Source organism: Ruditapes philippinarum, unplaced genomic scaffold (assembly GCF_026571515.1).
Source record: "Ruditapes philippinarum isolate M1 unplaced genomic scaffold, ASM2657151v2 ctg10270_1_1_1_1, whole genome shotgun sequence".
Classification (NCBI taxonomy): domain Eukaryota; kingdom Metazoa; phylum Mollusca; class Bivalvia; order Venerida; family Veneridae; genus Ruditapes; species Ruditapes philippinarum.
Window position 1 is genome coordinate 1 of NW_026866729.1, and position 21,915 is coordinate 21,915.

Sequence of the window (21,915 nt, forward strand, 5' to 3'; positions counted from 1 at the left end):
TTATAATATTTTATCTTTGTTTCGTCGCTTTCATTGGTTAAGCTATATACATGTGCACGGCTTCTGTGAAATGATGAATTATTTTCATGTTTTCCTCTAAATGAATGGAAGTTCGTGACAAGTTTCATTAGCCCTGTATAAAAGGGTATTTAAAAAAAACATATATACAAAAACAAAACTCATAGCAGGGCCTATAAAACCATTCAAAATTTGACCACAATATCGAAAATAATGTCACTACTTATCAAGCCCTTATTGTATGGTGTTCAATCAATGTCTAATACATTATATGATTATTGATGTGTTCATTGATACCATGTTTATAATTTTTATATTTTTTTGCATATTAATCAAGTACTTATGAAATAGTTGCCTTACTGACTGCGTAGATGTTGGTGTTAGAATTGAGTTCACTTACCGAAACGCGACAGGTTTGTTTAGAAACACATAAATGTAAATGGAAAACAAAGAACTAACATATGCAATGTAACTAGTTTTACTTTGGTCGTGTATCTTTTTTAACTATACATCGTAGTTCATGTTGGTTTTTTTATCTTTTTTTTGCGCTATGTTAACAGTATGCAGTTTTCATATAGAAATACAGCTACTTGTAAACTGTAATATCATGTTAAATATTAGATTAAATCATTTTATAAAACCAACTTCATTAACAAATCGGTCAAGGGGGTTTAATTTCTTATGAATATGCGGAACACAGTTCTCTCTCTTGCCGATGCTGCGTATATCCATTGAACAAGACTTGTATTTTCTCATATTGTTTATTTGTTATAAACATTGTTTAATGTTTTAGGTGAAAAATTGATATTGTACTATGCACTCAGTATATGTAATTCATTATGTTTTAATTACCTAAAAAAAACCTGAATGTTATAATTCCACCACATACACTCGCCACACTTTTAACGGTTTTGTTTTTGTTATTTTGTTGTAATGTTTATATTATTATTTTTTTTCCTTTTTATATTTTTTTATGTTTAAAAACATATGAAAATCATTTGATTTTGTTATTGCGTACATACGATAAAATAAGATAAAATTATTCTCTTTGCGATCGATCTAAATATACTTTAACACGCGAATGAAAACTATACGTATTCGCCGTTTGGTTTAACCATATTTTATTCGATATATTTACATTATGATGCCGTTTCTAATGTAAACAAAGGGACGTGCGTTGGTATAAGTCACTGTTACGTTTATAAATGTACATAATGACTGAAATGACATGGTATATTGTACAAACAAGGTGTTATCATAATTAGTACATGCACAGCCTGTATTGTGTAACATTATGTCTGCCAATTATAGACAAAAACAAACTTGAGCAGACAAATAAATAATGACTGATCCCGTGTCACCTTGAGAAATTGACAAGCGTGTATAGTATCAGTAAGTAAAGCGATAAAATGACCCGGATTTACCGATATAAATAGAATCGGTTAACCTTACGCTTGGATAACATCAATACCTTATCGGTGAACAAGCAAAATGTTAAGGATATTGTATTATTAGTTGTAACAGCAGATGGCAAAATTTGTGTCACTTAAAAGAAGTAAAAGCGAGCAGGATTTAAACGATTCGCCAACATCGGAGGAGAAAACACACAATGGTATATACATGTATTTTTGTTTTTAATTTTAAATCTTATATAGATCTAATGGATATCTGTATCTATAAGTTTGCGAAGACATGCATAAATTACTCTACGTCTTTTGATAATGTACCCAACATTCAAGTGTATTAACCCCAATTCAGTCATGTACTTATTTACAAGTATATGTTTCGGATTGTTGACTTAAAGACACGGGTTTAAAGCAGAAGACGAATTGATATACGTTATTGACCAAACTCTTGATTGTGTGAAATACACAGAAACTGATAAAATGCAACTATTGGATATTCACGTCACATATTGCATTATGTTGAATATTGATACACAATGTTTATTACAATATAAACATATGTAACGAGTCGGTTAACGGTAGTTTTCACGAGATCGTTATACTTATTTTACTTACACAGATTCACCTGTTTTTTACTAGTAGGTTAAACCAGTCGTAAGTTGTCATATAAATTGAGACAGTCGTTTTAAATGTGTTTACATATTAAGGGATATACATGAGAAATTAATTGCTACTCAGATGACACTTTCTATACCTTATAGTCATTTCGAAGCAAAGGCCTCTATTAATTTTTTCTAAGCAAATGTCTTTATTGATTTCTTGTTAATTTTCAGGGATTAAACTTCTGGTTCAGTTAGCTGAAGGCGACCTTCCGGTACTCGAATTTCTGAACGACTATATACAAGACTTTTTAGACTGCAGTTACCATGGAAACACGGAATTTTACCTGCGATCTCATCAATTTGTCTCACAACTGGAGCAGTTCTACCGCGAAAAGAACTCCCAGTGCCCATATTATCTTATATCCTTTTTCCGGCACATAATTACTCTTGTATCAGAGACGTTGTTTCTTTCTGCGTCAAGTGACGTTTGTAAAGTTGCGGTAGACTCAGTCGTCGTTACTTCACCCAGGGTCAAGGTCAGATTACGAGATTTACGAGCAAACGTGGCTGAAATTCAGGACTTGACTATTAAACTAGAAATTGATATAATAAGGCATTTAAAAGACAGTAAAAACTTTAATTTAAACCAATTTGATTCAAAAGCTGTGATAACTCAAACTGAGCAAATATGGCGGTTACTTCGACGATGTGAGACACCGATGAAGGATGTTACCATGGCAGTAGAAAAGAAAGCGCTCGCTGACAGGGGTTTCTTCCAGAAAGCTTCTTTGGGAATAGGGGCAGTTTGTGCAGGTATTTTAAAAGTAAAATTAAAGGTGCTCATTATTTCTCAGTTTATTTAAATTGTACAGAATGGAAATAATTAAATGGTTTATTCAGTGTTTGATATGAAATTTGAATTTGTATTCGTATAACGGAACAAGTCGGTTCGTTAAAAACTGGTGTCGTCTGTAAAATATGTAAATAAGCTCATTTTATGCAGCTGTTTTTTATGTGCATAGACAATTTTAAATGCAAAAAATATAATTATGATAGATGATAAACACTTTTACACTTTGCCTGTTATAAATGAATAAATAACTTTACTACTTAATTTGAAATTATGTTTAACTGTATCAGGCATTGCGGAATAGTTTTATAAGTTTATATAGTTTCATACACTGTAATGTATACTTAGGTGTGTTAAGGCCTTGGGAAAGATGCTCAAAGCTATGGCTTTAAATGAAAAGTTTAATAATAAAACAACAAATATATTAATGATAGAACATTATTGACTTTTTCCTAGATATTATATGATGAAGTCATTTCTATTTGAACTTGTTTGGGTTTTTTTTTATTTCTTTTCGATAATCACATATGTCACATTTTTCTCACCCTGTGACACATATACAACTTAATTTGAGTAGATTTGTTTTATCGAGAAATATTTATTTTTAAACTCTCAAAATTACGTTTTTGATAGAGATTGTCTATCTAGGTTATGTTGTTTTGTATGCTGTATATTTAAAAGGTCGTTTCTTGTGGTCGTTATGGCAAGGTGAGGATCAAGAACAACTAATAAACGCAGCTTTGTGGTCGGTTGGTACGGGTGTTTCTGGTGCAGTTTTACAGATACCACGAGCACGTGCAGATAGAATACTAGAAGAACTAGCACGACAGAAAGGAAAGAAAGAAGACTTGCAGGACATACTTAAACATTGGCTTATAGAATCAGACGGTCTTTGTGCAAAGTTGGTCCTTTACTCTTCTTTTAGCGGAAAACAATTCTAACACGAAAGTTGACTGAGAAATTGAAGCTTATTTATTAACACGCATTTATATCATTTCAATGTTCTTATTAACTTATTGTATTCTTCTGATATATAGTATTTGAATGAAATGATATTGTAACAATTTTCTTGCCATAAAGTTCAGTGGAATCCATCAATGGCCATTTGTTATTTCCCTTTTTCTTTGCTTTGTGAGCTTCACTCAATGTAGTGCACATTGACTTTAATGTGAAACATATTTCGGTAACAAATATACATGTTCGACTGTTTTTAAATTATTTTTAATTAATATCGGGTGTTTTTTTTAAATTATTTCTAATATGATGTATAGATAAGAATAGAAACGAGGTGTTATGTGTTTTATCTTGTTCAGTGTATCTATAATGTGTGAATGTATTTTTTAAATGAATTTTTTTTTATTTTAGAATAAAATATTGTCATAAGTCATTTAAGGGTTTATCAAGGTCGAAGTGAAATATTTCTTAAAGTAAGATAAAGCTATAGAATATGGCATAGGATAAGAGTTAAGGATTTCTTAGAAACGAGGTGTTATGGGTTTTATTTTGGTCAGCGTATCTATTATGTCTGAATGTATCTTTTTAAAATGAAAACTGTTTTATTCAAAACTAAAATATTGTCATAAGTCATTTACGGGTTTATAAAGGTCGAAGTGTAATATTTGTAAAGTAGAACAAAGCTATAGAATATGGCAAACGATAAGATTTTAGGATTTCTTGACGGGTTGTACTCGGTGTCCGATTGGTTAGTGTTTATTTATAATTAGTAAGATTTGGCAGACGATAAGATTTTAAAATTTCTTGACGGGTTGTACTCGGTGTCTGATTGGTTACTGTTTCTTACTCGGAAACGCTCTTCTTCTCAACGCCATTGGTTATGATTTCGTAAGGGACTTTTCGGTTGTGTACCATGTAAGTAAGCTGGACTGGTAGCTTAAAGTAAGTTGGTGATTCTTATATCCGTCGCTCAACATATAGCACATAGGGACACAACTTGTGTCTTTTTCGTCCAACGATGTTGTAAGTTCGACATAAGACTTTTACTGCGTTAGTGCTGCGTTAATGTTCGTCAAATTATGTCATTCTTTTCGTTATTGTTAACAAATGAATGTTTTATTGAAAACTTAGTTATGGATGTATAACAATGCTCTATCTTTTTTGATAAATCGTAATATTTGTAACATCATTTTTTTCATTGTTAGGTCAGTACATGAAAATTCGTACATGGTAGTTAAAGTAAGCAAGCACGCTGGAAATAAGTCCTATATTTTTAGCGTTTTTTTTCTAACCAAAGCATTCTTTTAGGCGAAATATATTTCTTCTCTGGTGAGTTCAGTAGGATATGTTATTTTAAATATACCTTAATTAATTCAAATTAAACATGCTTGCATTCGTCGAAAATTTTCGTTATAAAACATGTATTTGGGAAATAATTATTTTTCCTAGATAACGTGATATGTCACGAAATCCACCTACTCTACTACGTGATAAAATGCCATTGCAAACGTGTCACCGCTACTTTAAACGTTATAACATGCATGTAAAATAGAGAAACTGTTCATTCTCTTATCTATAAGTATGTTAAAGTAAATAAATCACTGCTTATAACTTACTTGCATATTAATGTAATGTATTTATATGAATAATTTCATCTAATATATTAATCTATACAATGGACTGATGTTAAATGTTGTTACACGATCTTTAGGATTTTCCTGAAAATATATATGTTTGGTTTCTAATTGTTTAACTGCTTTGGGGTTGAATGGTGAATAAATGTAATTGACCTTATTTTTAACCCGCTTTATAGAACGTATATGAGGCTAATAAAGACTTCACGTGTTGAAATAATCCTAACAATACAAATGATGACAGTATTACAATATAAGCGTTATGAAATGAAAGTTCATATTTCTCAGTACAAGCTGAATTACAATTGCTAATGTGTATAATTATCAATATGTTTATAATCTTCTCCTAAGCTTGAATCTAAACTTGAGCTTATAGGATAATGACTAGTAATCTATGAATTGCTGGCCGTCTGAGTTCAAACCCCGTCAAGGGCAAGCCGCATTTACCGTGAGCAAGAAACTTTACACTTATTTCTTAGTAACGGTTGCTTCGTTAACGGATTCGAGAGTGTTTCAATAAATTTGTAGCTTGCAACATAATCGACCTTAAATAAATTCTGTATATTAAACTAAAAACAATTGAAAATGTAAATTAAACATTCTATAAACATGCAATTTTGAAACAATGACACATGCCAAATTTTATTTTTTCATATGATTATTATAATTGTTAAATATTATAAAATTATAGTATCCTACTAGGTGAAAAGTGTTTACGACCGACGCAAAAAGTTTGCACCAAAACAAATGTCTGTTTGTTGATTGTTTTTGTTTTATATTTAATTTATTAACTAAAGAACATTGACAGTGTTTTTGCTTCATATGTCAACGTGCCATGTTTATCTACAGTTCATGAAGCTTTAGAAAGTGCTACATTACATAAAAAATGCATTTTACATTGTGTAAAATTAAAAACTCGTGCACAATATTGTTAAAAGATTAACATACAGACTTATTTGTTTTATCAATGCAAAAGTTTACATACCCATTGTAATGGTATTAATTTATTCTACTGTTTTATTTAATGACTATTTCATTATTTTGTTATACGAAGACGAGCATTATGTACTAGTTAGTACCTTCCGACATCTATATGTATATATATTATTTTCATATTCATAAATGTATGTCGGCAGTCATATTTGAATGAAAGAACGCCGAACAATTTTCATCGTTAACCCATTACTTCATGAGCATTTTGTGAAAAATGGCTGTTTTCATTGAAAAGTCTCCCGTTACAAGTTCATATTGCTATAATACTATAAAAACTGCTTCAACACTAATCAAACTTGGCACAAATGTTGACTGGACCGTTGCCCTTGCAACAACATGCTCAGGCTTAAATTTTCTGTTACCATGGCAACGAGAGGACATCTCAAAATTGCCAAAAATCACTATTTTGCGTTGATTTTTTCCATCAAAATTGATTTCAAAGTGCTGCAACTTCTAAATGGGTTGAGATAGAGTCAAATGCTTTTCAGCGTTGGTTACACGTTACCTTATGATCAATCTGCGGTCATTTATAGCCTCTCACAAGTCCAAAATTTTCTTGGCGATGAGGGGGACTCCGCCCGCCTTCAAACCCCCCAAACAGAAGGGGGGCACATCCCCCTTCTGGCAACCCCCTTATGTATCTTTTGGGTGGGGGGCCGCGCCGAAAAAGAGGTCACTTTTTTGAACAACATTTCTCAAACAAAAACAAGTGTTGGGTGCCTAAATAAGGCATTTTTTCATCATTTAAGACAACAAAAAGGGGGGGGGGTGAAAAGGCGTTAAAAGGCGTGTATATGACGTAATGGGTTAAATGACCTTACAACTAAGTAAAATATAGTACTTAGAGTATAACACTTATCTCCCCTGTTGGGTTACTGTCAAAATGATAATCACATACGTTTAAGGTGATAAATATTATTAATTTTAAATTGTACATTTAATAAATAATTTAAATTTAATTTTAAACATGTTCTGTAGTGGAATTAAACTAGAACGATTCATGTATTATATAGCTTTTCCCTTCATACATCCAAAATCGAAACTTTTAGTTCATATTCATGATTTAAATATGCAGAATTTTTAACCTCCCTTGTTTTTGTTCTTATTTTTTGAATACTTATATAATTATTTAAATTATAATGTTTTGGAAATTTGGTTAGTGTATTGTTGTTTTTGTTTGTTTTAAACAAATTTAAATGCCATATTAATAATCTCAAATTTTACCTATTATTGTTGTTTTATTTTTGTTTTGCTTGTGTTGTTTTTTGTTTGCATAAAGTTGTGCATTTACTACCCTCTTATTAAATGGAAACGTAAACCCCATATTTATCACGGAGATTAAAAATGTTTACAACTGTGATATATTTCTTTTTTCATCCTTTTTTCGCATAACGTAATATTACCCCTTTGCTTCCATTGAAACTTATAAAGATTACACTTGGATGTATAAGTTAAATATATTTGCGCATGATTCGTAGACGTAAAACTCCATTGACAGTCGTGATTTCCATAGGTTTTAAACTTAAAACAAAGTCAATAGTTTACAAATGCAAAAAATAGTTTCCGGCTGAATTGTGTTACATGGTAACGAGAGTGCATGATAAATTCGTAAACTAATTTTAATAGCGGGGAAAAATGATTTTCTTCAAGTACCTAAAGGGTGATTACTCCTTTTCACAGTAACGTCCCATGAACGATTTTACTTGTCCAATTTCTCGACCCATGACTGGAAAACGTGTTGGGTAGCCCGTCCGTGACATCCCCGCAAGCTGTTTTTCCCACGGCAACATTGGGACTCAAATTTCGTACCACAAAGGACTGTATTTTTAAAGTTGGAAAAACAGCTAAGAAGTCAGAAATTTTGCTTAAGATCCGGGCTGTTAGGTAGGGTTTGCGGTAGCATTCGACGTCGAGCTTTTCTAGTGTAATCCCATAACAACGTGGCTTGAATGGCTCGGCGCGTTGTCGTAATGTTCTATGAATCTGGACCTAAGTGAAAGTGGGCGCTCGTTCCTTATTGCCGCAATGGAGTGTTTTTTCTTAGACTAATGTTGCGTAATAGTTCCAGTGAACTGTCGTAATTCGGAGGAACAAAGCGTTTTGCACTACAGTGTATGTATCACAGAATATAATGGCCATAACCTTTCCAGCTGACTTAGAAATTATCGCTTTTGTAGGGTAGGGCGAGGAAGATATTTTCCAGACAGAACTCTGACGTTTGCTTTCAGGTTCAAAAAAATCTACGTTTCATCACATTTATCACTCGATTTAGAACGTAATCGCCTTCTTTTACGATACCCTCCTGTCCTAACTGCTGAAACATTTTCACCCTTACCCCGTCTGCTCCGACGTCAACGAACGAGGCACCCATCTTGCTGAAACGCGGCACATTCCTTATCTATCAGTCATAATGCCCTGAGCTGTACCATATGAAATACCGAACTTATCTGCTACGTGCTCCACACTTACGGTACCGTTGGCCTAGTGGTTAAGGCGTCCGCCTTCGGATCGGGAGGTCGAAGGTTCGAGCCCCACGGGGAGCGTTAATTGAAGGATGAATGTTTCTTGTGGGACTCGTTCCGAAAATGGCCGCTTCGTGAGCCGCGAGGTAGTTAAAATGAATGGTTACCGATTTCTATCCCCTGGCGCCTGGCATAGTGGTAGGAATTGGGGAGGTGCATGGTATGCCAGCCAAAAGGGGTCTCATAAGTCAAAATGGCTGCCCTTTTCAGTAGGGGTGACACTATAATAAACAAGACCTTTACCTTTTTACCTTTACCTTTCTCGTCTATCTCGGAGTATGTACTCCTGAATGGCAGCCACTGTTTCTTCATCTGTTACAGTAACTGGTCTGCCTGCACGACTGTCGTCTTCAGTTGACTCTCTTCCGTGTTTAAATCGCTTCATCCGCTTTAAAATGGCAACTTTAAGACAACGCAGCCTCTCCGTAAACTTTTTGCCAATCTTCACGAATATCTGAAAAAGACTTTTCGAGTTTTGTGTAAAATTTTATAACGATGCGCTGTTTGTTGACGCTGTGTGACGCCATTTTCGAACTGACGCATGTAACGTGACGTCATTTATGGTTTATGACGTCATTAGTGATGACGTCAAAGTTGTGTACATAACACGATTCTATTTGAAATTATCTGTTTTCACAGCATTTAAAATTTCATTTTAAACGGACCAGTGGTTTTGACGTTACGAATTTATTGATGCACCCTGGTATCAAAATATAAATGTGATTTGTAAACAGAAATGACCTCGATTTGAGATTAAACCTATTAATTTAGTTCGATTTTGAAATAAGCACTCTGTCTGCTTCCATAAATTGATATCCCGTTTAAAAGGGTCATCAAATAACCAAGAGTGCTGGTGCGTGCCTAAAATTATAACGTTTGGATGTTGATGATTATACAAACTGACAGTATATTATGGAAAGCCTTGACTGTCTTATAATTATAAACCTAAACGTTGTTATGTTCATATAGCAATATATTGAGTCAACCTTTCCTTATACAATGTGCACTCATTAATATATTATGTGGATCCATCTTTATATGTAGTCAACTGAACAATATATGATGTCAACGTGCCTTTACATGATGTCAATTATCATTATACCGTTGTGCATCTTTGAATATATTATGTGGAGCCATCCTTATATAAGGTCAAAACAACAATATATGATGTCAATCTGTCCTTATATGATGTAAGTTTGTCATTATTATGATGTGAAGTTATGAATATATTATGTGGAAAAAAAAAAAATAAATTCTTTAAAAAATAAATAAGTCAAACATTATATGATGTCAACGCGTCCTTATATGATGTCATTCTATCATTATACGGTGTGCATTTTTCAGTATATTATGTGAAACCATTCCTTTTATAGAGTGAACTTAACAATATATGATGTCAACACTTCCTTATATGATGTCAGTCTTTCATTATACTATGTACATTTTTCAATATATTATGTTAAACCCTCCTTATATAGAGTCAACTTAACAATATATGATGTGATTATGTCCTTATATGATGTCGTGTTTCATTATATGATGTGCAATTACGAATATGATTATGTGGACCATCTCTTATATAGAGTAAAAACAACATTATATTATGTAGAACCGTCTTTATATAGAGTCAAGCTTAACAATATATGATGTCAACACGTCTTATATGAGCAATCTTTTCATTATACGATGCGCATTAATAAATATATTATGTGAAACCATATTTTATATAGAGTCAACTTAACAATATAGTATGATGTCAAACGTCCTTTTTATGATGTCAGTCTTTCATTATATGATGTGCAATTACGAATATATTATGTGGAACCATTCTTATATAGAGTCAAAACAACACTATAGTAATGTAGAATTGTCTTTAATATAGTCAGCTATTTAATTTACTTTGAGTTTTCCCGCTGTTTGCTACGAACGGTGCATAGTGAGAATATTAACCCGGTTAATTTAACCCTATCAGTATAATGACAGAAGCACACCATATAATGATGTTTGCACTTCATATAAAGCAGCGGTCGTATAACAATAGATGCACATCGTATAATGAAAGATTGACATAATATATTGATAAGTTGACTGTATATAATGATGCAACCACAAATATATTCATAAATGCACATCGTTTAATAATAAGATGCACATCGTATAATGAAAGATTGACATAATATATTGATAAGTTGACTGTATATAATGATTCTACCACATCATATATTCATAAATGCACATCGTATAATGATTGGTCGACATCATATAAAGACACATTGACATCATATATTGTTCAGTTGAATTCATATAAGGATGCATCTACATAATATATTCATGAGTGCACATAGTATAAAGAAAGAGTGACACAACAACATTTATTTTTACAATCATAAGACAGTCAAGGCTTTCCATAGTATATATCAATAAACTATACTTACCTTTTCGTTTAAAGACATAATTATTATGCATCAGAAATCCATATTTTTTATTCGTTAGAAATGTCAAACATGTGTTTGATAATGTAAGCTCTGAGCATACATATATGCGTCTTAAAGGTATCAAAATGTAAACTAAGTAGTATTTTGACTCTACTTCCATACAAAATACTTATTCACTAAAATTATATTAATCGTCAACAATGCAAAATATACAAATATACATAAGATAGTTCAGGTATATAGCAAATGTGTTAATTTTTTTTTAAACTGTAACAAGTACCGAAACTAAACAGTTTTTGGGAAATAATGATGGCATTTCTTAGACATAATGGGCCTTTAAATTGTTTTTTTTTCCAGTGCGAAATACAAAAAAATGCTGGTTAATTGTGAGATACACATATAGGGGGAAACTATTTTCTATTTACTTTGTATTTATTAGAATTGTTTTATTGCTGCCTTTTCTATCTGTGTGCTAGAAAATCGTTATACTTCAATTCTAAATTATCATGAAATTGTATCTTTATTCCTGTATAGTGTTGCAAAAAATGTGAAAAAAAAACAAAACAACAAGGTGTTTGTGACCTAGAATGCAGAGACACAAACAAGAAACTATCTTTGTTTTATTTACTTCCTGATTTCATGGACAGTTAACACATATGAATCATTATCACTGTTGACTGTGTGAACACTTTTACGACTTCTTCGTAACTATTCGTGCCAAGGGAGATAATTCTGATCTAAAGATGCTGTAAGTTACCTTGACATTTTACATTGCATAATGAAATGACCTTGGCAAATCAAATATAACCTTTTACAGAAAAAGAAGCTTTATCAGTGATATTACGTCATAATTATCCATTGTTTAAAATTAAAGGACGATCAGGCCTCAGAAATGCTATCAAATCTATTTTATAAAGGATAAAATACGTATCTTAAGAACATACTGTCTTTATTTTAAAGATATAGATCTTTTAATTTTCTAACATAGTCAACTACATGGGCAATGTATTCCTTTAAAGTAGACGACGGCGAAGTTTAATAAATATGTATTCGACATTCGATATTGTTATACATGTTATGTATTAAACGTCTATGTATGGAGTCAAATAAAGAAGAAGACAAATAACTTTTCTTTCATTTTCTTTACTAAAACCTTAAAAATCAAATGCGTTTTGCTTAAAACAGCAGCAGTATATAATATTAACTATATTATTAAAGAAAATCAAACAGATTTCTAAATTATTTCAGTACATCAACAAAAACAAAGAGGCGTCAGTTATGTGACCATACAATATACATGTAACGCAAAATAAAGGAACTGGTGATCAAAGAAAATACAATAAAAGCAGGGCACGCTGGTATTTAAACATGTAAATAATAGTTAATTATATAGAAAATAATTTTAGCTCTAAGAAATAACCGTTCAATAAACATTATAACATCAATATTGAATAGTCAATAAGCGTTGTGCTATCAGTCTTTAAACCGTGTAATATCAAACTGTTACGCTGAGCAATGTGTGCAATATAAATTTCTTAACAGTGCAATATGAATAAACTATACAAGTTAACAGATGTCTGGTATACAATATCAAAACTATACAATAACAATACAATCAAACCTAAAAAATCAGTGATTTGAAATGAAATTATTCTAACATAGCATTTTTCGTGCGCAAACAGTGTGCCAAATGTAATAATAAGCTTCATCAAACATACGCATTATAAAAAAATAATAAGTGAAAAAGCTATTCAGTGGTGTGCTTAAACTCATATGTAAAACATGCAATAGCACAAATATGACATTTATATGTATACTCATTATATGACTGCTGAAAATAAAATACATTAAAATTAATAAAACATTTTAGCCTGCAACCTTCATTTACAGGTAAAAATGTCTTAAAAAATCCGAAGCATTTTGACGAAGAACACCTAGGAAAGAAATAAAATAAAAATTATACAAGTTTGATTATGTACATAGAACTTTCGCAAGACTCTTTCGTTTTCAATCTTTATCCTGAAATTCCGAAAATTCGCAACATAAGATTTCAATCTCAGCAGCCTGTACATCCTGAAATTTGATTATGTTCTATATAAAGAACTCTTAGTATATTGAAAAATAATCATATATACCTAATTTCCAGATGATTTATAAGAAAGAAACACTTTCACCTTTTAAATATATCAATCTTTAATTGGCATTAGCTCGTTTTAGAATTTATTCTGTTAAAGCAATATTTGTATGAAAAATCACGTTTGAAATGTCAATCTATACTGTATAATGTGTATATTTTTTTATTTGATTATTCAATTACCAAATACTGTATCTATATGTTTATCCGGAATACCAACAACCAAGCGTCCAAAGAGTCCATGGATCTTCAACTTTTGTTTGTAACCTTTCACTGAAAATAATTATGTAACGTGTTACACCAATGTGCTTACATGTAAGGTAAGAACACAATTTCAAACACGCTTCACACTATTCCCTACTGAACATAGTGTTTAAAGGGACTCCACCAAAGTTTAAAAGCCTAGACCATAACATTTGAATTTCTTACATAATTGAGCTAGGTCACTTTAATCAGAAATATATGCAAAGATGGTGAAGACAGTCATATACTTTGAAATAAATTGAAAATCGTATTTCTATACCTTTCTTAGCCCGATTGACTGACAAGCATTTAAATGCTTTTCATTTTTCTTTTTTACAATTTAGATAATTATTCTAGGAAAACGAAGTGCGCGAATGATCTAAAACTTATTATGTTTTTATATTCAGATATCGATTAAAACACTGTAACACCGCACTTTGGGGTCAAACGCACTTTGGGGTCGACCCCAAAGTGCATTAAACTTCGCACCTCACTTTGGGGTCAAACGCACTTTGGGTTTAAAATCGAGAAATTGACCCCAAAGTGCGTTAATCTGCTACATATCAACGCACTTTGGGTTCCAGAGGTCTAAAGGTGTAATCTGGGTTCTGCTTAAATACTGAGTACTGACTTATTTTCGATCTGCGACATTGAAATATTTGAGGTGGAGTTCAAGATGGCGGTCTATACTTTGTTTGATGCTTAAGTGATAAAAGTTTCATTAGTTTTACCACTTGAAATATCTAAAAATTGTGTTCATATAACACAATTACGATGGCATAAAAGTGACATTTGCATTTTTTATTTAAGTTTTGCATACATATGTTTATTTAAGTTTTGCATACATATTTTTTTCAGTTTTGCATACATATTTTTTATTTATTTATTTATTTATTAGTTTTTGAGTTTTGCATTCATATTTTATTGTAGTTTTTCGTACATATTTTATTTTTGTTTTTCGTACATATTTTAGCCAACAAAACAGCCTTCATATCTCATAACAGCCCATAGTTGAGTATAAAACTAGCACAGTGGTTTGGTCACATTTCGGCCCATTTTTGGAATCGTCGTTTTTGGCCGCGCAAGTCTGGTTTCGGCCGACCTTTTTCGGCCCATGTTTTAAATCATATGTATTTTATATAATCATGTTTTTTTATTATATACTATTGTAGAAGTGTCTATTTGGAAAGGGCTGTTGATTGGTGATCAGTTATTATTCCCATGAATATGCTGCACCACTCAACCCCACCCCATGAGAATAGCGGGGGTGGGCATTGACTTTAAACCAAGCCGACCACTGGTAAAATCTTCGCCCTGCGGGGGATATTCAGATAATAACATTCCTGCCTTATGCCCCCAGAACAGTGCAGACATCAAAAACAACGATTCTTTTTTTAACTCGCACTCCTCTGGGACAAGGGAGGTGGTTACAAATGACTGGTGTATTACAATAATGCACAATAAAACATCTAAATAGGTCTTATATTCCACTGATTTAGAAAAAAATATATATATACATGTATATACATGTGTATATATACTAAAAAGTCTTTTTGATACCTCCAAAAATGAAAATGTTGGTATTTGCAAATGACGTTTGCAAATGGGGTACTGTAATTTACAGATGGTGAAGTGTTTGAAAACGGTGTTTTACGAATGGCGTAATTATCCAAACGACTACTTTGCAAATGGCGTCATGTAAAAATATGTACGAAAAAAGTAAAAAACAAAACAAAAATAAAATATGTACAATAATCTCAAATAAAATATGTATGCAAAACTAAAAAAGAGTATGTATACAAAACTAAAAAAGTATATATTCAAAACTTAAAAAAATATGTACGACCACGGATTTATATTATAAATCCATGGTACGACAAACAAAAAAAAAACAAAAAAAATATGTACGCAAAAACAAAACAAAGTTGCAAATGTCACTTTTATGCCACCGTTCAAAATACTCTAGTACAGAAATTGTGTATTCCTAAAGTTAAAAGATGCTGCGAAAAATATCCCGTTCTGTCAGTCATTTACTTGATAACTTTTGGTGCCATGTTGAGCCCCATTTTAAATATGTTGGGAATGAAATAAAATAAAGTTAATTTTTTTTCCAAAGAACTATAAATATGCACTATTGCAATATTCTGGTGAAACATCAAGTTTTCCGATCGGACTATAAATAGTGATTTTTACAAATACATTATTAAGTTTATCAACAAACTTAAGTTTTTTGTAAGCTCCGTAACAACCGTTCGCCAGAGGCTTTTTTTAATGGGGAATCTTACATACTTCTTTAGAAAGAGCAAACATGAATTTTATTATGTTAAAATATTGGTATCAGAGAAATGTAAGATGCTTGTTACCTGAATAAAGTAGCGATAAATGTGAAATTATTTTTCATAAAAAGTAGTCAAAACAATGTAGTATTTCCATATAAAATACTTATTCTCTATAAAAGTACTTTTTGTCAAAAAGCAACAGATGAAAAGGATGGTTCAGGTAATTGACCAATGTGTATTTTTTGATAATGTAAAAGAACATCAAAATAAAAAAACTTTTAAGAAAAACAAAAAAGCATAATGGGCCTTTAAAATGTTATTTTTTAACCCTCGTGTGGGGGGGGGGGTCGATACCCCACACTCCCCTCTATACCCTCAGAATTTTACATTATTCTGAAGCTCCGCTCTTAATGTGCGACTACTTAAATAGTTGATATTTTAGTACTGCCTGTACGGACTACTACTTAAAGCCGCATCTACACCTAGTCAAGTTTCTAACGTGTCACATTTAGCTAAATAAATGGCTATTTTAGCAAATTATCAGGCAAATTTTTTACTGAAATGTCTTACTAAGAATACCAAGAATTTATACCTTTGTCTATGCTAAGACTATCATATTTCTGTAAAACGTGTAAATAACAGACGGGAAAATGATGCATTTAGCTAAAGACAATGACGTTAATGTGAAAAGACTTTTATATTATGTTTTAAACAACGGATTATCGATAATTTTGTTCAAGAGTGGCATGTAAATAAAGAAAACAGTCCTGTTTTAGAAGTATATAATCATGTCAAAAGTAATTTTGAGTACGAAAAATACTTGGATATTTTGCCTTGCAATTAAAGATGTTATTTAACAAAATTAAGGTTATCCTCACATTCTTTGAAAATTCAAACAGGTCGATACAGTACACAAAGAATCGATAGAAATCAACGTTATTGTATATACTGTAATAAGCACGACATTGAGGACGAGTATCATTTTATTTTGATTTGCCCATGTTATATTGATTTAAGGAAAAAATATATAAAAAAGTATTATTATGTAAAACGAAGCATGTTTAAATTTGTCGAACTATTAAAAAATGATAAAAGAACAATTCTTAAAAATTTAGCTCTTTATATTAAACATGCTATGACTTTAAGAGCATCTGCTACACATATTTAAGTCCATCCTCTTATAATAGAAAACGATGAAATTGTATGCTTAAAGTATCATGATTATATTATGTATTTGTAATTTTATTAAATGTAAATGTGTAAATGCAATGTATGTGTTATTGCGATTTGATACTTATAAACACTGGTTTATCATGTGACTGTATTATATTACATGTAAATGTATTAATTTTGTAAATATGTTACGATGATGTACTTATGGTACAAATCTAATAAAATAAATGTTCTGTTCTGTTCTGTTAATGAAAGGTGTACATTCTTTCAAAATAAATGGAAAATTTGAGAAAAACATATTTTAAGTTTAATAATTGATAGAAATTCTTTATTTGGTGATTTATCAAGTAAAAGTTCTTCACTTACTAATCAAGACCATTTAAATCCCTATTGATTCAAGCACATGTTTTGTGTCTATTTAATACCTTGATTTTTGTTTACCATTGGTTTTGACTACACTATATTATCTAAAACATAATGAACATAAATTTTCTCTGACCCCAAAGTGCGGTCGTTTGCCTGATGTTAAAAAATGCATATGTACCTCTTTAACGCACTTTGGGGTCGAAATTGGACCCCAAAGTGCGAAACGCACTTTGAGGTTGGACCCCAAAGTACGTAACGCACTTTGGGGTGGACCCCAAAGTGCGTTTGACCCCAAAGTGCGGTGTTACATAGCACAATAATAATTCTTGAAGGAATTAGTAAGATTAACATTCAGGGGATTACTTAGTTAGTGGCATTATATATCCTGTGAAATATTCACCCGACATATGGCTGATTGACACCTTATCAGCATTTAAAAGTTTTTTATCTAAATTACTCATCTTACCATTTTCAATGGGATCCATGTAGAATATATGGTCTGAATCTACGTTACAGAAGTCAGCTATACTTTGTATAGAAAGAGGGTCAAGGTTTGACGGGAATAGCTTCTTTACTTTGTAGTAATTTGTTGATTTCGGTGCATTTATTGTTGTCTGTAAAGGAAAGAAATTAAATGTATGCGTAAAGATAGCGGTAAATGGGAAAACATCATTTAAAATAGTATTACTTTGAAAAATAAAGAAACAAGTGAATCGTCCCTTTGGTTTTATGACTATGAATATATTTTGACACAAGTTATAAATGATAGAATACTAAAATTGTAAGAATTTTCTTTTAATATAAAAAGTAACCCTAAGACTCAACTTGGTGAAGTTCAATTTTGTAAATTTTATTATTATGACTGAAGTGTTAAATTCATACGCTACTATTAGAAAAAGTCCTATATTGAAATAATAGTTTCGAAGTCTGATTAATATATAATGTGCAAGAAAAAGAACAAAATACCGGCTGCTGTATCAGATGGGAATATCTAGCTCTTGGGTAACTGTTTAGCGGAAACTCGGCCACGTAAACATTTACCTTCGAGCTAGATATTCCAGTCTGTACCGCAAGACGGTGTAAGATTCTTATATTCTTATACGTTGATTCTTAAAACTGCCCGAAACCTTTTCAAACCAATTAAAACAGGTGTCTTTTCAGGGCACCTCTGATCGATTAAAACTCAACTTCATGACCCAATGTTTAGGACATTCTATAATATTTTTTTTTACAATTTACTTATCAAACTTAAAATGAATAATATTTTAGTTTACTATATAACTATATAATTTACTTATTAAACTTAAATTGAATAACATAAGCGCAAAATATCATACCCCATGCCGGTTAGTTATAGCTTTTTCGGTTCCAGGCCAGTATTTTACCATTTCTGAAATGAAACAGACTTGACTGCCTTTTGCCACAAGTGGTCTAATAGCAACTATTCCCTGAAATATAAAACAGAAATGTAATAAACTATTAAATGTAACAGAAAAGACTCTCCATATTTTAGTGTTAAAAATAACAATTAATAAAATTAAGGCGTGCTTGTGGTGGTGTTGGCAGTAAGCCACTCTGAATTACCAAACGCAGTTAAGCCACCGTCTCGTTCCCGGGCAGGCTGTCAATCAGTTTACCAGTCCTAGTTGCCTTCACCTTTGCAAGGAACTGATTACTTCTGTACAGGCCAGAAGACAGGCACAGTGCGAATGACCGTAGAATGGATTTCATGATCAACTACGAAGAAAGTGCCATGCACCGTCCGGCAATCGAACCCTGGTCACTCGATTCACAGTCTGGACAACTATCTACCACTTGAGCAAATCGGACGGCCGAATTAAGACGTCTTCGTGTAATTTTAGTACTCGAGTTGAGAGATGTGAGAGAATAACTCTTTACTGCATTGCTATAAATTACCCACGTCGAAACTTATCAAACTGTACCCTTCTAATAAGAATAAATATATTAAGAAGTGTACAGAATAATACGTTGTTGAATGTAACACCCGTATTTAAGCATGCATATTTGTTATCGAAACACTCTCTATAAATATGCCTTTTTTGGGAATTTTGTAAAAAAGAAAGAAAACGAGATACGACAAGAAACAATGACTGTCTTGTAATCGTGTAAATGTTTTGTGTAGTGGTTCCTTTGTTTAAATTGTAAATATATTTCACCATTTCTGTAAGTTTGTTATTTTAATCTCTTCTATTACCCAGCAACCCCCGCGTTCCTAAATGTATTATTCATCCTAACTCCCTGTAATTTTCATAACTATTAATAACACTGTATTAAATGATCAGATTTTTGGGGAACACGTATCATGAACGGCGGTGTCCTTTATGATGTAAACTCTCATATTTCTTTGGTGGCTGATTAGTGCAAACTTGTATTTTTGCTCCGAAAATACGACATGGCACAAATCAGCCACATTATTGAATATTTTCTATATGTTCATGTTTTAGCGGCTTGCTTGTTTAGGTATCGGGAATCATATTAGGTAATATTTTAAGTAGTGGTATACATGTAATTATATTTTTGTCAACGTCATGCTACATATAATGACGTTACCATCTGGCCTATAACATTCTACCTGGTAAGACCTTTTTCCCACATGCCTAAAATAATGCACGGAAAGGAAAGTGAGGCCTTGGTTCAGAAGTTAATCTCGGAAGTCTTCATATGATCTTTACAGTGACGATAATACTTAAAATCCAAGAAAATCAAAGACAGAAATAAATGAAAAATATTATCCCTAATTCTACGTACCTTTTTAAAATCATCTTCTCTCGTGTTAAGATCATAAAGGCTGACAGCCGGGGAACTTTTTGCTGAGGCGCTTTCATCAGTTGCATAATGGGTAATAGTTTTGTCAAGTTCGTGAATTTGGGCAAACTCCTTAGTCGACAAGCCTGAACCCCAATTATTCTGCCACTCATAAACCTGAATAAGATATGACATCTTAATGCACACAGCTTTATAGGAAGAATAACATAAGCAATCTTTATATAATATATAATTATATATAATACAAGTGATATTTTATATAGAGGTAGCCTTTTGTAAACGATTTTTCTTCTTCAAACTATGTATTCTTTCTGATTTTGTGTTTGTCTAAAGTATATTTTGTATGTCCCTTTATTACTTAATATCTTCGATAAGATATAATCATTCTATCAGCGATTTGCTTAAAATGACCAAAAAAAATGGAATATTTTTCTTTATAATTTCTTTAAGCTTTGAGCAATATACCGGAGCATTATACTATAGCTGTCAGTGCATTATAGCAGAAAAGGACATTGGTTTTCACTGATATAGAAATGCTAGTGTTTATTTTTTTATTTACAGATATGAGCGCTGCTGATATACTTTGGTCATCCTTGAGTAAAATATTTTAATCACAAATTTATTGAAATCAATCAAATAATTATTAAGTTAATAATTATGTCTTATTTGAATAAAAGAATAAATAAACTACATGCATGTAACTGCTTTCCCTTTTACAGGTTATGTAAAGTTGGTCTTTTCGTTAAAAAAGAACTACAAATACTGCCAGTTTTTTTAATGACACTATATAGTCATATTATGGCCACCTATAGTGTGTATAAATTTAAACATAACTTATTTACTTTGTATGAAGTCAAAACATGTTTATTTCATTTTTACACAGAAAAATGTAACAATTGAATCAAATTTAAGCATAGAATATCTTTAAATATTTACAATAAACAATGCCTGTCTTCTGGTCCCGCTGATCATATTTTCATTCATATACAATGTATAACATATCATCAAGAGAGTATAAACTTACCTTAGACGCTAAAATGCAGTTAAATAATCCGATGAAAATAAACAATTGTAATACTCGAAAATCCATGCTGAAATTTAAAGTTGTTGCTTTTTTACTGTTTTATTTTCCTTCTTTAAAACAACAGCGAGTCGTCGACCTTATGTAGATGTAATGCAGTCAACCTCTGACTAAATATATTCGGATTGTTTCGGATATATTCATCCAAAGCCTTGAGGTCATGGTGTTGGTCAGGTAAGTGTTGAAGATATTATTTGATGCAGACCCAGATAACGGACGCATTAAAGAAACATCTGGTTTTATCTTTAACAAATTTACAATTAACTCTTAACTGGACATAAACAGAAAATTGCCTGCGGATCACACGTGACTAATGTTGTCCAAAAAATAATGTCCGAACAGTTGTATCAAACCTGACCACAGCGGAGATGAAGCTGATATGTGACATACAATAATGTGCCTGGGTCATGTTATGTGTGACAGATTACAAATATCATG

General features: G+C 31.8%; 2 protein-coding genes across 2 annotated transcripts; one reads left to right on the top strand and one right to left on the bottom strand.

Moving 5' to 3' along the window:
• Window positions 1–1,158: 1,158 nt before the first annotated feature.
• On the top strand, window positions 1,159–7,470 carry LOC132733521 (uncharacterized). The gene is made up of 3 exons (XM_060720177.1): window positions 1,159–1,630; window positions 2,258–2,839; window positions 3,558–7,470. The coding sequence occupies exons 1-3, from the start codon at window positions 1,546–1,548 to the stop codon at window positions 3,815–3,817; spliced, it is 927 nt and encodes a 308-aa protein (XP_060576160.1). The 5' UTR covers window positions 1,159–1,545; the 3' UTR covers window positions 3,818–7,470.
• A 5,086-nt stretch (window positions 7,471–12,556) lies between these two features.
• Window positions 12,557–21,641, bottom strand: LOC132733522 (uncharacterized). The gene is made up of 5 exons (XM_060720178.1): window positions 21,421–21,641; window positions 20,379–20,552; window positions 18,947–19,057; window positions 18,076–18,223; window positions 12,557–13,821 (listed from the first exon to the last, which is right to left on the bottom strand). The coding sequence occupies exons 1-5, from the start codon at window positions 21,484–21,486 to the stop codon at window positions 13,724–13,726; spliced, it is 597 nt and encodes a 198-aa protein (XP_060576161.1). The 5' UTR covers window positions 21,487–21,641; the 3' UTR covers window positions 12,557–13,723.
• Window positions 21,642–21,915: the final 274 nt, after the last annotated feature.

What these genes read in the sequence shown, in the direction of transcription:
- LOC132733521 (XM_060720177.1), top strand. Translation starts at nt 1,546, where the DNA reads ATGGCAAAATTTGTGTCACTTAAAAGAAGTAAAAGCGAGCAGGATTTA. An exon ending in GGAGGAGAAAACACACAATG is followed by an intron (nt 1,631 to 2,257) that starts GTATATACATGT and finishes GTTAATTTTCAG; the next exon opens with GGATTAAACTTCTGGTTCAG. An exon ending in AATAGGGGCAGTTTGTGCAG is followed by an intron (nt 2,840 to 3,557) that starts GTATTTTAAAAG and finishes TATATTTAAAAG; the next exon opens with GTCGTTTCTTGTGGTCGTTA.
- LOC132733522 (XM_060720178.1), bottom strand. Translation starts at nt 21,486, where the DNA reads ATGGATTTTCGAGTATTACAATTGTTTATTTTCATCGGATTATTTAAC. An exon ending in ACTGCATTTTAGCGTCTAAG is followed by an intron (nt 20,553 to 21,420) that starts GTAAGTTTATAC and finishes TATCTTATTCAG; the next exon opens with GTTTATGAGTGGCAGAATAA. An exon ending in CTATAACTAACCGGCATGGG is followed by an intron (nt 18,224 to 18,946) that starts GTATGATATTTT and finishes TTTCCTTTACAG; the next exon opens with ACAACAATAAATGCACCGAA.